Raw genomic sequence first — 17,623 nt, forward strand, 5'->3', positions numbered from 1 at the left:
TACAGTATATAAATTGCTATTTGTTTCAGTCAGAATAATAAAATAGGCAGATGAACCTAACATAGCTAAACAATGGTAAATAAAAGAAATTCCTGAATTAAGGTATTTTTCACTTTTCACTGTGACTTAATTTTGAATCAATATTTCATTGGCCAGGGCAAATTTGCTGTGAAGATAATGAGAGCTAAAACACTGTGAATGCAAGAAAAGAACAGTAACTAACTGTCCTAAAATAATCTTGTCCAAAGTGTCGTTATTCATTAGTACACTCTTCAAAGTTTATTATTCAGTGAGCTGAATTTGAAGGGAATATGATTAGTTAACCTAGTTAATACTCTACCTGAATGAGAATTCACCCCTTTCATCTAACAGCCTATATTATTCATTAGTAAAACGTTTTTTATGATAGCTTCTTCAGAACTAACCTTAAATGTAGCTTCTAAGCCATTGCAGTTAAAGAAAGCTTCACAAATAATTGTCCCAAGCCTTCTGTCAAATTCCAGAGTTTTGGACTTAAATGCCACATAATCACTTTCAAATTCCTGTAAAATTCAAAGTGAAATATTAGTGTATTGGAAATAACCCAACAGTGAAAACAGCAATCACACAAGCATGACCTTACTTTAGCTCTCTCTCGCTTGCTGTCTCTGAGTGAATTTATTTTTCATAGCAGGATTCCAGGGAAGATCAAGAAAGAGCTATATCTGACTGACTGTGCAAGTGCCACCTTACAGAATCACTGAAAGCTTAGCACTGTTCCCCTATGCTTTCCTGATTCTTTTCAGTGGCTCAGGCCTCAACAGCAGTGCTTTGGCTCACATGCTCACATAGAAGCCTCAGTCTCTCCTCCTTCTCCCAATTCATTTTGATTATAAATGAAAAAGTGAAGTTTTTCAGAAAAGAAAAAAGAACCTATCCTCATTATAACTTTGGTCCATCTATAAGTTTAAATAGGGTTTTTGTTTGTTTTTTCATGGAGTTGAAAATCTACATGGAAACACTATTTCCTCAGGTGAGAACAGAAATCCACAGGTAAGAAAACATCATCAGTGATACAGAGGAAACAAATACTCTTACATTTTCCCAGTCTCTTATTAGCATGCAGTTAACATCCCTCAGTTTCCTCCTAATACATAACTATCCACTCCCATAGTTAGAATGAAACAGTGAAAGAATAACTATCATCTTAATAGCATCAGAGTTGAGTCTCTAGTAAAGAAGTCCCAGGATTTCAGAAACATTTTGGTGCTTTACAGTCAAAAGGCCTCTGAAGTACACACCACAGATTTCTCATAATGAAGGCCTTTGACACCTCTGTAAACTGAGCCTCCATCTATTAACAATAATAACAACAGTAACAGAATAAATGACAGCTAGCTCGTGAGTAATTCTGTTCTAAATATTTCACATGATTAACTCACCTCTTACAAAATCTCACATAGGTTATATTTTTTTCTGCATTATAGGTGACAAAAACTCAGAGAAGTTAAACGATTCACCTAAAATCACACCACTGGTAAATGTCAGGGCTGGAATTTAAAGCCAGGCAACCTGGCTCCTGATCCCAGATGCTATGTTTCTTTGAAGGAATATACCTGCTAGAGTCTGAATGTTTTATGTCCTTGCAAAATTTTATTTTGAAATCCTAACCCTCAATACGATGGTATCAAGAAGTGGTGCTTTCAGGGGTGACTAGGTAATAAGTGTGGAACCTTCATGAATGGGATCAGTACCCATATAAAAGCAGCCTGAGAGAGACTCCTCCATCCTTCCACCAAGTAAGGACATGGCTAGAAAGTGCCATCTGTGAACCGGGATGTAGCCCTCCCCAGACAGTGAACCTGCGGGAGCCTTGCTCTTGGACTTCTCAGCCTCTGAAACTCTGAAAAATAAATTTCTGTCATTTATAAGCTACCCGGTTTATTGTATTTTGTTATAGCAACCTAAACAGAGGGCACCTTATGCTGAATTTCACACAAGCTGAAAAGCAGTGTAACAGCAAAGTTCTAGGACACTATGTGTCATACACCACAATGTTATATTTAACATCAAGAGGAAGTTTCCACTTCTGAATTAGAGCCAAGCAATCTCTTCATTCAAAGCTCATTGGCTAATAAAGTAAACACAACTTCCCAACAAGTTTTAACAAGCCTAACATCCCTCTTCTTAGTATGGTAATAGAGAACATACAGCTTAAGGTCACCAAACATTAACTGAACATTTAGAAATAAACATCTCAGGGAGAGAAAAATATGCTAGTCTCTCTCCCTGATATCTCTCCGTCACCTCCCTCCCTCCTCACTCACTCATTCCTGAAAACAAATTTAGAACTGCACGTGGGACCTCTCCCTTGGAAAGTCCCATAAAAAATTCATACCTAATTTGTTCAAGTACAAATCTGAACTCGTTATCTTCTCTACAAAGCTGCTCTTCTTTTTATACACCCTACTAGAAACTTGGGCAACCTCCTTGACTTCTCTGTCAAGTGCTCTTCTAACTGTCTCTGGAGTCTCTTTACTATCCTCCTTCTCTCCAGGATGCCCTTGGTCCAGGTCACCATTATTGCTCATCTGGATATCTGTTAACCACTTTCTAACTACTCTTTGCCTCTAGTCCTATCTCTGATTCATCCTCCAATGGCAGACTAAATAATCTTTTTTAAAATAGAAATCTTATCATGTCACTTTCTTATTTAGAATCCTTTAACTCACAATCTTAATTCAGAATTGTCAGTTTCTTAGGATAACGTCCAAAGGTCTTAGCATTATCTATTGCATAAGACCCAGTATGGTCTGGATGCCACTTATTGCTCCTAACTGTTCTGCCACCTCTCCCAATTTCACGCTCTCGGATCCAGCCACGGAGCCTTATCGCATTCTGTCTCTCGCCTTCACCCACTTCTCACCTGCTTCATTTCTATTTATGTTACAGGTCTCAGTTTACATTTCACCTCCTCTGGAAAGGGACCCTATGTAAATGTTCTCAGAGTACTCTGTACTCTTCATACCCCAGCACCAGGCACCCATGTGATAACTGCCTATCTACATTCTCCCTTGGATTTTAATCTCTGAGTGTAACTGCTGGGTTTATTTATTTATTTATTTTTCACAATTACAGTACCAATATTTAATGGAGTTCCCAGGACATAGCTGTTTCTCAATAAATATACATTACAGAAGAAATGATGTGCTAGCATTATTCAGAAATCATTATAAAAATGTTGCTGTATTCTGAAAACTGCATAATTGCCTTTATTAGCATCATGAGAAGCTATTGAAGGGTTGTAATTAGAGAAAAGCCATGGTTTGACTTAGTATCTAAAAGGCACTCAGGCTGCCGTGTGGAGAATAAACAAGGCCAAGATGGGGAAGAGGGAGCAGTTTGGAGGCAAGTGCAATAATCCAAGTCACAGAAAAGACCTGGAAATACTTTCAAGGCGTATCTGAAAGAACTGGATGGTTGTTGTGAGAAAATGAGCAAGATTACAGATGACTCAAAGGTTTCTCACTAAGTAGCCCACTGTATGTGCCATTTAATGAGTTGGAGAGACAGGCAAGAGTAGGTTTGGGGAGGGATAGGCAGGGGTTTAGATCTGAATGTGATTTTGAGATGTGTGTGAAATATCTCAGTGGAGACGTTGGGTAGGCAGTTGTGTTTGGCACATGTTACTGTGGGTACACAGAAGCCAAGAGTTGAGCCTTGAGAACCTCCACCTAGATTTCAGAGAATGTATGGAAACACCTGGATGTCTAGGCAGAAGTCAGCTGCAGGAGCACAGCTCTCATGGAGAAGCTCTACTAGGGCAGTGTGGGGTTGCAAAAGGGAGATATGGGGTTGGAGCCCCCACACAGAGTCCCCACTAGGGTACTGCCTAGTGGAGCTGTGAGAAGAAGGTCACTGTCCTCCAGACCCCAGAACGGTAGATCCACTGATAGCTGGTAGATCCATACACCTAGAAAAGCTTCAGGCACTCAACACCAGCCGGTGAAAGCAGTTATGGAGGCTGTACCCTGCAGAGCCACAGGGGTGGAGCTGCCTAAGGCCTTGGAAGCCCACCTCTTACATCAGCATGCCCTAATGTGAGACATGGAGTCAAAGGAGATTATTTTGGAGGTTTAAGATGTAATGACTGTCTTGCTGGGTTTCAGACTTGCACGGGGCCTGTAGCCCCTTTGTTTTGGCCAATTTCTCCCATTTGGAAGGGAAACATTTACCCAATACCTGTACCTTCATTGTATCTTGGATAACTAACTTGTTTTTTATTCTACAGGGGATCATGGAGGGTGAATTTCCTCTTTGTTGTTCTCATGACAGTGAGTTTTCATGAGATCTGATGGTTTAAAAGTATGTAGCACTTCCCTCCTTGCTCTCTCTCTGAACACTATGGGAAGAAGATCCTTGCTTCCTCTTCATCTTCCATCATGATTGTAAGTTTTCTGAGGCCTCCCAGTTATGCTTTCTGTTAAGTCTGTGGAACTGTGAGTCAATTAAGCCTCTTTTCTTCATAAATTACTCAGTCTCAGGTAGTTCTTTGTAGCAATGTGAAAATGGACTAATACACTACTTTAAAATCTTTTTCAAGTAATTCCAAAATCTCTATTATCTTGGTATTGGCATCTACTGATTGTCTTTTTTTCACTAAGTTGAGATCTTCCTGGTTCTTGGTATACTAACTGACATTCTACTGAAATTTCATATTGTTAAAAGACTCTGACTCTTATTTAAACCTTTTGTTTTCGCTGACTTTCTCTGATGCTGTTCCAGCCTCATTACAACCAAGTAGAGACAGAAGTCCAGGTTCTCCACTCGGCATCTATTCATCCCCAAATGTGGGCGGGGCTCCTTGTTACAGCTGGGCTGGGACTTTCAGTTCCCCATGTGGTCTCTACTGATGCCACAAGTGCAGGTGGCCTTGTTACCACTTGGCCTCAGGGTGATAGTCCGGACTGTCCATCAGGTTTGCCCCAACATCAGGCTGGGTGAAGAAGGAAATCCAGGATTCCCACATGGTCTCCAGATACCACAGAGAATGAAGTTCATTCCTGGCCAGGAGGGATGAAAATCATGGCTCCCTATGTGGTCATCTCTGACATCACCCCAGCAAGGGTGGGAGTTGGAGCATTTTCAGACAGACAGGGTGTAAGTCTAGGCTCCCCACTCAGCTTTTCCTGGCAAGAGGAGGGGTGGGGCACAGTTTCTTCTGTGGTGTTTGGCTAGAGTGGAGAGATGATGGTTTACAAATCTTCTTTTGTGCTAAGCTCTCTCCTTCTTGAGCCTTTGGCTAGGGAGAGATCAGGCTTTTACTGGGCTTCTTTCTGGTCTGTGCCCACTGGCATTTCCTGGTTGCCAGTGTCTTCAGCTCCAAGTCTGGATTACTTCAGGCAACAGGAAAATCCAGGGAACTCACCATCATGTTGTTGTTTCTTGAGTCCCAATATCCTTAGCCACTCTGCCTTTTTCTTTTCACCTTTCAGAGTCTTCTTACGTCTGTTTTATATACAATGGCCAGTGTTTTTCTTGTTTTGTTTTCCTCAGATATTGTTATTTTATTACAGAAATAAGTAGTAACACACACAGACACATTTCTCTTCCTGCCTGCCCAGAAAACCACTACCCCAAAGTAAGTTTCAATCTTTCCCATGTATGTTTTTACACTTTTGTTATAAACATCATAATATAGATACGTAAGTGTGCATTAAACACTTTGTGTTTACATTTCCTTGAAATACACTTAAGAATTCTTTCTTAATTGCTTACAGCACAAAGACCAGGTCTTCATGAGTAAGCTGAAATAGAGCATTGACACTGATATTAGGCTAACTAATGCCCACAAAATGCTTTGGCCTAAAATATTTTGAGAAGCAAGGAGAACATCTGTCTTACTTCAAAAGAGCTGTTTATAAGCACAATCTCCCACTTACTTGCTTGATAAGGTCTTGGCTTAAGCCCCAGAAAGGATCAAACACATCATCCATACCCTCTATCAGAGTTTACATCTTTCAAGAGAGTCTTGATTCAGTATTAAGATCTTCTGGGATCCAGATCTTGGCTTCCTTTTATCTCCTCTCCCCTACAACCCCAAGAACAGTCCCTTAAACCAACTTGGTGCTTCCTTTCTGGGCTTCCTGCAATAGACATTTTCAAGGGCTGTTTGTGGCCGCCGTGCTTGCTGAGGCCTTTCAGGCAGGCAAGGAAGACACATCCTTGGAATATGTATCAATCCTGTACTAGATGAATCGCTGTCCTTCTTGGGTAATTAACTTCCTGCCAAGCAGCTGTTTGGTCTCCTCAAGGGATAATACCATAGTGGAGCCTCAGAGTTAATCTCCATCGCTGGCAGGTAGGATACTCAGCAGCAACAAGATCTAGAGGAATCTCGGTGACAGGTGAGCCATGCTACCGTATAATGGCCAGTGTTTTAGTTGCACTTAGTGGGAGCAATAGGGAAAAGTACATCTCCCTCTTTCCAGAAGCAGAAGTTTCTAATTAAAATTTTAAACAATGATATCTACTAAATGACATTTTAAAATAAATAAGATAAACTTTAGTGTATAAATCTGATGGAATGCACAGCTGTTTTAAGATGAGCAATGCTATTGTAGTGATACAGAATGACTGCCAAAATATAGTAAGTGATAAAAGCAAGGTATAAACGCTATTAACGCAAAAGCAGAAAACAAAGGAATAAATATATGTATATGCCAGTGCATGCACCAAATATCTCTGGAACATCATATAAGAAATTTTTAATAGAGATGCCTTTGGGGAAGAAAAATGGAAGACTAGGGAAAAGGCCATAGGGTGAGAAGAAAGGGACTAAGTTTTTACAAATGTTACCCTTCCAAAAGAATTACTAAGGAAGGTTGCTAAATAATTCATTTAATCTTGAATAATATGCAGGCAAAACATGAAAATGCTGTGTATGACTAATAAAGATGAAATCTGTATAATTAAAATGAGAAAACAATACATAAAGTAATAGCAAAAGAATAGTTCAGTGAGTGAGAGCAGAACAATAGACTCATTCTAGGAATTAGAATACAACCTAGTACAGATGAACGAAATAACTACTTTTAAAATGTATTTTAGATTCTGATATCATTGTGAACAAGGCACCTGAATAAAACTTCCCACTGAAAATCAGCAGAAAAACAGACACAGCAACCTGGATCGCTCCATCTCAGGGCACAGGTCCTCAGGTGAGTTCCCCCAGATGAACTTATCCCTTTCATTTCAATGAGGATGCAACAAGCAAGATAAATATTAACAAGGTGGTGCAGTGAAAAGAATGCAGGGGCTGGGCATGGTGGCTCATGCCTGTAATCCCAGTACTTTTGGAGGCCGAGGCAGGTGGATCACTTGAGGCCAGGAGTTTAAGACTGGCCTGGCCAACATGGTGAAAAACCCCATCTCTATTAAAAATACAAAAGTTAGTTGGGCATGGTGGCACACTCCTGTAATCCCAGCTACTCGGGAGGCTAAGGCAGGAGAATCACTTGAACCTGGGAGGCAGAGGTTGCAGTGAGCTGAGATCATGCCACTGCACTCCAACCTGGGTGACAGAGTGAAACTGTCTCAAAAAAAAAAAAAAAACAGCCCAGTGCAGTAGCTCACGCCTGTAATCTCCTCAGCACTTTGGGAGACCAAGGTGGGTGGATGAACTGAGGTCGGGAGTTTGAGACCAACCTGGCCAACATGGCGAAACCCCGTCTGTACTAAAAGTACAAAAAAATTACCTGGGCGTGGTGGTGTGCACCTGTAATCCCAGCTACTCGGGAGGCTGAGGCAGGAGAATCACTTGAAGCCGGGAGGAGGAGGTTGCAGCGAGCTGAGATCGCACCATTGCACTCCAGCCTGGGCGACACAGTGAGCCTCTGTCTAAAAAAAAAAAAAAAAAAAAAAAAAAAAAAAAAAAAAAAAAGAAGGAAGGGAGGGAGGGAGGGAAAACAAAAGTATGCAGGGCTCGTGGTTGAGAGTTCTGGATTCAAACTTCCATTCCACTAACTGGAAACTATAATCTCAGGTAATTCAGTGAAACTGTCATTTGCCTGGGGGACCACTCTCTGCGTTACAGTGAAAATTAAGCAGGTATATAATGTGGGAAAGCTCTGGCACAATGCCTGGCACCCAGTGCTTGGTCCGTAAATATTAACTGACTCTTAATAACAAAGGCTAAGTGGAGCCAAGGGGTTACCCTCAATAAGAATAGCTACCATCTTTGCTTAGGTATCTGAGGGATTTCATCAAGAAACACCATAGAAAGACAGCAAAATTACTGAGTCTAATATTGCTGGACTAACTGTTCAACATCAATAATGAAGAAAGCAAGTCTCTTGCCATAATTGTCTAGATTTGAAACAGTCCCCTAAGAACAAGTCAAAGAAAACACCTAAAGTAACATTCAATAACTGAGAAACCCAAAACCATTTTTATGGGTACACCTGATAAAATCCCCACATTCTGTAAATGGACCACAGCAGCAAACCTTTCGGTACACCAATAAAGGCTCAAAGCCTGATTAATAGGCTTGAGATTGATGAGAAGAGAAATAAACAACAGCATTTCAAAAAGCAAATTACCAGTGATCATTTCTTTAATTTACTGGAACATATTTAAACCATGTATATACCAAAGGGCAGAATGGCTGACCCTGACACACTTCCCTGTTATACAAGCACAAGTTTGTAGTCAGAGGGGATGGGGCAGGAGCAGGAACATGGGGGTGAATGCAATGGGAGGGGAAGGGCAGAGGTTGGGCATGTATTCATATGTACATACAAATATATGCATACACTAGGTTGGAAGTCATTTGTTAAAATAATGTCTCAAAAACTACCAACTGATTTCATCATGAAGTCAAAGTATAAGGAACTCAGCTAAAAAGCACCAAAATGAACAGCTTATCAAGCAAAAATATATGATAAATGCAATATTTTAAAGTAATAATGATAGCCAAAACACATTTTTTTAAAAAGCAAAGGTCGTTTTCAACATAAGTATGCTGATTAAGTTAACTTTTAGTTAATTCATGTTTTAATTTTAGGGAATGAGCAAAGTCAAGGAGCTTCTAGATTCTAAGGCAAGAATCAGACAGGAGGATGAAGGGACTTCAGGGGAAGGTTATGATGTCTCCAACCAGACCGAAGATCAGAGGTAAACCCTGCCCACCTTATCTGCAAAACAGAATGGGCTTCCAAAATACAAATACCAAGCAGATATATACCTCAAGAGTAAATGAACTTTCTATTCCTACATGTTTGTGACTATGCAGGCTTTAGGCAGAGACAGGAGTAAAATCAGGACCTTTGGCACGGCCAAGGTAGTGACGTCAATTAAACCTGGCCACATTCTCTAATTCTGGCACTCTGAAAACTTGCCAGTTTTTGTAACTGTAACAAAATCAAGACTCTCTTGCAATTCAAATGTCCCCAGGGATCTTGTGCAGGCTCAGTCTCACACTCCTCCTCCATTAGCTCATTCAGCGGCACTAACCTAGAGGCTCTCTTAAGAATCCCATTCTGTACATATTTATTGAATGCCTTCCAAGTGCCAGGCATCTTACAAGGCTTTGGGGATGAGCTCACTCAAATTATTCATCACCATGATCCTACGTTCCTCATACTTTTTTACAAACTGTAGGGCCCTGGTTTAGCAAAGAGTCACCTATTATAGCAGTGTCCTTCTACCATTAGCTCCACTTTCCAAAACTGACTACAATTCAGAGGGCTTAAGTTTGCTAACTACATCCTTATAAAGCTAACATACTGCACTCGTACATTTCAAAGAATCAATTGTTTGGCCAAATATAAACAATAGTGAATAAACTCACATTACATATACAATAATAAGAACAAGAGCTAAATCTTCATTCTTTTGGACTTGGGCTTCGCTGTTCTTGGCAAACAACTAAAATGAAGCTATTTTTATCCCAGAACTGCAGGGATGCTCACAGGTAGCTCCCTGGCTACTAACATGCTGGAACTGACAGAGCACAGAAGCAGCTCAAATCAGAAAGGTTCCCCCTTTCCTGTGGCTGGAAATATGAAATTATAATCAGCTCTCAAGAATAACAAAAATTATAAGAAACAACCAACATGTTAATGATACACGTAATGAATGGGGTGAAACCAAGTGTTCAGGTGAATCAAAAACAATTTCCAGTGATTCAAGAAAAGGCTAAAATAAAGCACGAGTTACATGGACATCAGATCAAAATGAATTCGTGTGTAAAGTTTCTGTTTAGCATACACAAACAAGATACAAATCCAGACTGAGGTCTGCAGTTTTATCAGCCATCATTCTGAACTGAAAATGCAAAAGCTTAAGTTCTGATCCCTGATCTACTAACTAAGTAGCTACAAGACTTCAGGCAAGTCATTTAACCTCCTTTGGTCCTAGAGATGTCGGAATGGATGGTCCCTATTATTACTGTGACCTATCTTCCTTTTCAGCTATAAAATTATAGGATCCCATGAAACGAAAATGCAAAGGTACAACATTACCATGTTATTGCAATCAGATGGGTCATAAGTGCTCTGTTTAAAAAGTTTATACAGTTCCATAAATTCTTCACTCATCTCGTGGACTCGTCCATTTAAAATTGCTCCTTTGGTACCACCAAATTCCAGTCTTTCCAGCTTTTCAAATTCCAAAGTGGTGACAAATATATCCTTTGTAAAAAACACAGTAAAGACCTTTCCACTACATTGAGCAGCAAAATATTTTAAAGTTTCAAATCAAGAACATTTTCAAATGTTCAAAATCAATGAGTCAATGACAGAAAATAAATATTTTCATGACAGAAAATAAATATTTTCATGACAGAAAATAAGTATTATTAAATTAAAGTCATTGCTAATTTTTAAAATTACTCTCCCATTTTCATGTTTATTAAAAATTAACTCTCACTGGCCAGGCACAGGGCTCACGCTTGTAATCCCAGCACTTTGGGAGGTCAAGGCAGGAGGATCGCTTGTGCCCAGGAGTTTGAAACCAACCTGGGCAACAAGGAAAGACCCTGTCTCTATGAAACATGAAAAAGTTAACTAGGCATGGTGGCGTGCACCTGTAGTCCCAGCTACTTGAGAAGCTGAGGCGGGAGGATCACTTGATCCAGGAGGTGAAGGCTGCAGTGAGCTGTGTTCACACCACTGCACTTCAGCCTGGGTGACAGAATGAGACCCTGTCTCCAAAAAAAAAGAAAACAAAAACTATCTCGCAGTAGAAGCAACCTCTAATTCACCATAACTAGACATATAACTCCCCCAATTTTATATCCTCCTAAACGTAAGTCAGATCCCCAGGTAATATCCAAAACTCCTGTTTTCATCACCCCATACTTGGCAGTGAGTCTGCTTTATTGAAAGCGAGCCCAGCAAACTGTTAAGGAAGGGATATATAAGCTGCCCTTCATTAGGTATTTCACATTCAGAGACAGAAGAGGCATTCAGGCTCATTTAAGTGATTATGAGAATTCTCAAGACAAAAAGCTCTAATTTTGAATGGAATAAAACAAACCTTATATCAATGACAATGCACAAAATTCTTAGAGCTTTACAAAGAAAATAAGGCAGTGTCATCAATTTAAACTTTAAAAAAAAAAAAAAGCCAACAGACACCATACAAATGTAAGAATGTGTAGGTTGTATGTGTTTAATTTTTGGTTTTAAGGTATTTGAAAACTTTTACACAGAGCACATACTTTTCCACGTTTTATTTTTACCAATGGTTTTAATATTTTTGTAGTATAGCATATATTCATATACTAAAAAATAGTGTGATAATTTAAATTATCCAATGGGTTTTAGGGTATGAAATACCAATTTTAAGCATTAAATATATAAAAGGAAAAGTGGATTTATTTACAGAGGATTAGCTTACTGCTTCCTGATTTACAACTCTCTTCCAGATTAGTAAATTCTAAGAGTCACTGATATATAAAGAGATTTACTTATACTCAATGTAATAATGGTATCAAAAATGAACTTTTAAAAAATCCAAATTAAAGATTTAAAAAATGTCCTTGTATCATCATAGCATTGGCCTGCTGAGCTCCTTATGAGAATCACTGAGAAAGGAGACCTCCACCTATGATATAAAGTAAACTGTTCCATGAATCATGTGAAAAGCTACTGGCTTTTTGCTCCCACCTTCAACATGAATAAATAAAATTAAAAAATGAATACCTCTATTTTTATTAAACGATCAAGAAACTTGTCAAATCTGCAAAACACCAGATGAGACTGGAAATCCCATGGTCTCAGCTTTCTTCCCATTAAATAGCTTGCCAATTTTTTTCTATGGTTGAAAAAGGAGTTTTTGAAAGTCTTTAAGATGTTAACAGCCACCTGCACCTTTTCCAGTGACTCTTCTATTTCTCCCTTCAAAAGGTCCTCAGGTGAAAGGTAAGCTATTGCCTAGGATTTAATGAAAGGGAACGATGATCAAAACTATGTTTAATAGTTTTTCCCTGTAACTGTCTCTGTTGCAAAGAATCATTTTTAAATGCCAGTATCTAAAGTTGGGCCAGCAATGCTGAAAGAAAGAAAGCACAAATTCTAGAAATTCAGCTACTTGGACTTCAATGACATACTTGTATAAGTTAGAATTATATACAGGAGACCCTACTATTTCTGGATTTTTACATTCTAGCAAATGACTAAATTGTTGCTAAGCCTCATTATACGACAACTGTCATATAATTTGCATGAGTGTGCCTGCCAGCAAATATTCTGAACAATCATTTTCTCATATAAAGAATACATAAGCCAGACAAGGAAATCTATCAGAACATGAATTTTTAAAGTATGCTCACTTTACCTGGTAGTTCAGGGCCACTTGCAAAGAGAAAGAGCTGATTAGGAGTGTGTAACCGTGGAAATTCTTTCAAGTTAGCAAACTTCTCTTCTGGCTCAAGTAACATTACAGGACATACAATCTAGCTGACATGTGCCACATGAACTAGCTTTGAATAGAAGAAAAGAAAGGAAGAGAAGAGAAGGATAAAAGAACAAGAAAAGACTAGAAGATCAATGTGGCACTGGTCAAATTCTCATGGGACCAACCAACACTCCCAACTTCTCTCTTCATATTGGGTATAAACATTCAGAATTCCCCTCTCCAAGGACCAATAACCTCTGCATTCTGAAGGTTCTTTTGTATGCTACCTCTTCCTGATGCATCTTAACCTCATATAAATTATAGGTTTAATTTGTGTGCCTTCAATTTTGTGGTTGCTTAGAAAGTTGTTCAAGATGTCAATGGATAATGTAATGAAAGCCCTGAGTTCAAAATAGCAGAGGGAAGCACTTCTTCCCTAAATGTAGGCACATGACCTTTCATTTCCCGTTAATGAAAACACTTTTACATGCAATATAGGCTCTGTGCCATGAATTTGTAAGGCAATAAGAAAATCATTCATTTAGTGTCTAAAATCCATACTGATTAGACTCCTTCCCAATCTATGCTTTTATTTCCCAGTCAGGTTAGATAGAAAATTAACCTCCACATGAGGGCTGCTATAATAGCAAGTCATTCAGGACAGTGAAGAGAACCACCAGGAATCCCTTAGCAACGTGAATTTTAAAAGAGTTTACACTTCGGTATGGCATACGGTGCATTCCATATACCTTTATCTCTATGTATTCTTTATAGTAAATGTGTCTTTTTAGGATGCTGAAAAATCTATGGCAAACAACTCCATCTTTTGCTTGAGCGGCCCTTTCTGCTTTAGCAGCCCCCTCTTACCTAATTACTTGTATTTAAAGTAACATCCCTAGGACAAGCCATGCTTAATGTTTATTCCTGTGCTTCCTGGCTGGCCCTCACATAGATGAGACAATCATAGACAAGGAACCTCCTGTTCATACAGCCCACTGTTGAGTAAGGCCTCCTAAGACAGTACTTAATGTCCTAAATGAAAACACCCAGTCTGTCTCCTTGCATAGGGAGGCAGAGTGTGTGAAGGAAAAAGCATGACCTGATGCAGGCGCTGGCTGTGACTCTACTAGGGGCCACGAACTACTTTTGTGATACTAGTTAAGCTGTCTCAGAGGATCTAGTTCCTTAGCTGCAAAATGAGGGAAATGAATTAGGTGAACCTCAAAATCCCTTTTAGCTCATAAACTCTAAATTCTTTTCTCCCTCTCACAGTACCCACTCTGGAGCATGTGGGTACACCACACCACCTCTATCATCTCATACTTAATGGTACCAGCACAAACAAGCTAAAAGCCACTAGATTTAGGATGAACTAGTCCCACTTCAGAGGTCTTATAAACTAAAATACTGCTAACCAACTTATTTATCAATAAGCCAATGATCAATTAACCAATTTACCAATGATATTGTTAGTTTGAGGCTCATCTCCCTGCTGCTGCTTCTCTATTCTTTTGCATGTTTTTACGGACTGTTATTTTAGCTCAGTCCTGACAGCTCTACTCCACACTCGACTACTCAGACTTAAACTCTTCCTCACCTAGGATCTTGTAGGTGACAATGTCTACAATAGATACACCAAGCCATGGAATAGACAAGGTAGTGGTTAGAGTGGTAATGACACACAAGGACCATGGAGTAGAGTCAGGTTACCAGAGAAGAAAGGCAAGGCATTAAGACTCCATTACCAAAGCCCGTGCTAGCATGCAAGGTGAACAGGTGATGCCTTTTATGTGTCTGGCCTAAATAATGATGTTAATGGTCACTGCTAGAAAACAAGAGAAAAGAAATACATTTGCTTTTAAAGTAACAAAGGGTTTCTGACTCTGACTGGCATTCCAGTCATAGGGTCAAGCATATAATGAAACTGGGTAAAGTAGATCAGAAACGACAGTGAACAGTGAAGGTCATGGTCATCTAGACAGCACCTGTTTCACCTAAAGGGGCATTTGAAGCTACAGTCACTGGCTGCGCCTATGGGGATGGTGCAAGCACTGTAGCAAGATCTCTGAGTTTTCAGTGGAGGCTGAAATGCTGGCATTTAAATGAGATCTATCCAATTTAAGTATTAACAACAATTTTACATTAAAAAATATCATACAAAATAAAAACACTGCATTGATCTTTGGGCCAAATGAGCTGATAGCATATCAGCTTATGACCTCTAATATGTAACATAGGAAGCATTTCAATTTTCATGAAAACTTGATCAATAAATTCATGAAAGCAAAGAACATGTAGGTGACAAGAGGAAATACAATTATAGAAAATATAAAATATGTAATCACACGTATCATGTAAGGTACAAATTTAAAAACATGTTACCACTAGATACCCAATAAATGACCCCAAATTTTTTTAAAGATGGCAATGCTCCAAGTTGACAGGTCATAGTGAAAGCTTTTACACATTGATAATAACAATGTAACTGATATAACCTTTTAGGAAATAACTTGTAAGTATTAAATATTGCTCAAGAGCCATGAAAAGATTGCACCCTTTGACCAACATCAGGAATTTATAGTAAGCCAATTATTCCAGTCAAAGAGGGGATCTTTGTATAGTTTTTTTCTGCATGTTGTTTATAATCAAGGAGGCTGGAAGCAACTTACATATACAGCAATAACAAAATAATCTTTCAAGAAGTTAGAACAAAATTGTATGCACGATAAAATGTATAAATATATGTAAGTTTGGGAGGAAGGAAAAATAAAAATGCTTTAATAATAGAGTGATGAAACTCCAGAACCATTTCCATTGTTCCAACATTATGCAATGAGAATATTTTACAATTATCATTAGCATACCATGTATTAGGTCACATTTAGACATTAAAAAAACTTATTTTAAAATATGGACCATGGTATAATGGGTGAGAACTGTATTACTGACTTGCTGGGTTGGAGAGTTACTTATCTTCTTAGGCTTCAGTTTTTTTTTTTTCCATTATAAAATGAAGCTGCTAATAATACCTATGTCATAGTGTTGCTATGAGGGTTTAACTTTTGAATTTTTGTAAAGGGCTTGGAAAAGCTCCTGAACAAAATAAGTACTATATAATGTTTGTTAAGTAACTATATAAAAGTAGTAAAATTGGTAGCAGGGTGGTTAGTGCTTCAGGGAACCAGCTATGGACATTGGCTAATTGTTAACTTTTGACTCCTAACATGTTGGGCATATTACCACAAAGTCTGAAATCTGCCGTTCATAGAATCAAAGGAATTGGGTCAATGAAACCTTTGGATAGAAGCCAGAACTAAAGAACAAGAGAAGCCACATTATTTTATCAGGAGCTTGGCAGACTCTGGCTGTTGACATAGACTAGAAGCCAGGGATAAGAAGTTTACAGGCTTACAGGTAAACAGGACTTAAAATAAGTCACCTGTGCCAACAAATGGTCTCCTCTGTGATTTATACATTAACAAGGATTTACAGTGAAACAGTTTCAATTAATCTCAAAATGAGAAATAGGTCCCTAAAAAGGGGTTTGGGGGAAGTGGTGGTTATAGTTTTTGGCCCTGCAACAGGGATTGTGGTGTTTTACACCATTAAGGCCCAGGGAACCTGTTTAACAAAAGGGCAAAACAGAGTTTGCCCAACAGAGTAACAGATATTGAACAAAACCAGACGAGATGATGGTAAAATATAGCAAGGAATCGACTTCTTGTTATCTACTACCAACAGCTGCAACTAGCCTGTAAGTCAATAGTTTGGGTAAAAGAACAAAAGGCAACTAACATTTACTGAGCCTCGATTAAACACCAAGCACTATGCTGGGCATTTCACTTAGGTTATCTTTGAATCCTTGCAATAGCCACGGACTAGCCATCATCCCCACTGACAGATGTGGAAACTGAGGAGTAATTTAACTTCCCTTAAGTGAGTCAATTAGATTTGCATCCAGGTTGGTCTAGGTCCAAAGCCTTTCCCACACACCACTCTATCTTTTCAGAATCAGAGAGGGAAGAGAGATGAAAGATATTAACAATGCAACCTCATACTCCAGAAATGCTAAGCTGCAAGTCTGCAGACCTGTTCTTTGGTCTGGCTTTCCTCCTAACTTCTCAGGGAAATTGAGCAAATAACATCATTTTTCAAGTCTTGGTTAATTCATTTGAAAAATATCTGAATTGTGTCCATTCAAATTGATAAATATTGAAAGCCTAACTCCCAATGTGACTGTATCTGGATATAGGGTCTTTAGGAGGTAACTGTGATTAAATGAGGTTATAAAGATGGGGCCTAAATCCGATAGGACTGTGGTCTTATAAGAGGAAAATGGCCAAGTGAGGACACAGTGAGAAGGCAGCCAGCCATCAGCAAGCCAGGAAGAGGGCCCTCACCAGAACCTGAGCACGCTGGCACTCTCATCTCAGACTTTCAGCCTCTGGAACTGTGAGAAAATAAATTTTTGATGTTTAACCTACCCAGTCCATAGTACTTTGCTATGGCAGCCTGAGCAGATTAAGACTAAGTGGTTCCAAATAAGAACCACTGGATTATGTAGCATCCAAGTATCTTTTAGCTCTCAAATTATGTAATACCCTCTGGTACTGTGAACATGGAAGAATCTACATTCACACAGACAGGATGAGGACACAGAGGGAGGTGGTCCTTTTTTTAAAAAAATTTTTTTTTTTAACATTTTGCAGGTTCAGTAAGGAATAGAGAAACAATTATAAAAGAG

General features: G+C 39.0%; 1 protein-coding gene across 1 annotated transcript in view; it reads right to left on the reverse strand.

Annotated features, from left to right (window-relative positions):
- DNAH11 (dynein axonemal heavy chain 11) overlaps window positions 1-17,623 on the reverse strand; it is a 366,891-nt gene that overhangs the window by 321,238 nt on the left and 28,030 nt on the right. Inside the window, exons 7-9 of the mRNA XM_055272477.2 lie at window positions 12,186-12,416; window positions 10,503-10,670; window positions 426-542 (exon numbers count right to left, since the gene is read on the reverse strand). Coding sequence (XP_055128452.1) covers window positions 426-542; window positions 10,503-10,670; window positions 12,186-12,416 — 516 coding nt within the window. The remainder of the gene's footprint in view (window positions 1-425; window positions 543-10,502; window positions 10,671-12,185; window positions 12,417-17,623) is intronic.

Source organism: Symphalangus syndactylus, chromosome 3 (assembly GCF_028878055.3).
Source record: "Symphalangus syndactylus isolate Jambi chromosome 3, NHGRI_mSymSyn1-v2.1_pri, whole genome shotgun sequence".
NCBI classification, from domain to species: Eukaryota; Metazoa; Chordata; class Mammalia; order Primates; family Hylobatidae; genus Symphalangus; species Symphalangus syndactylus.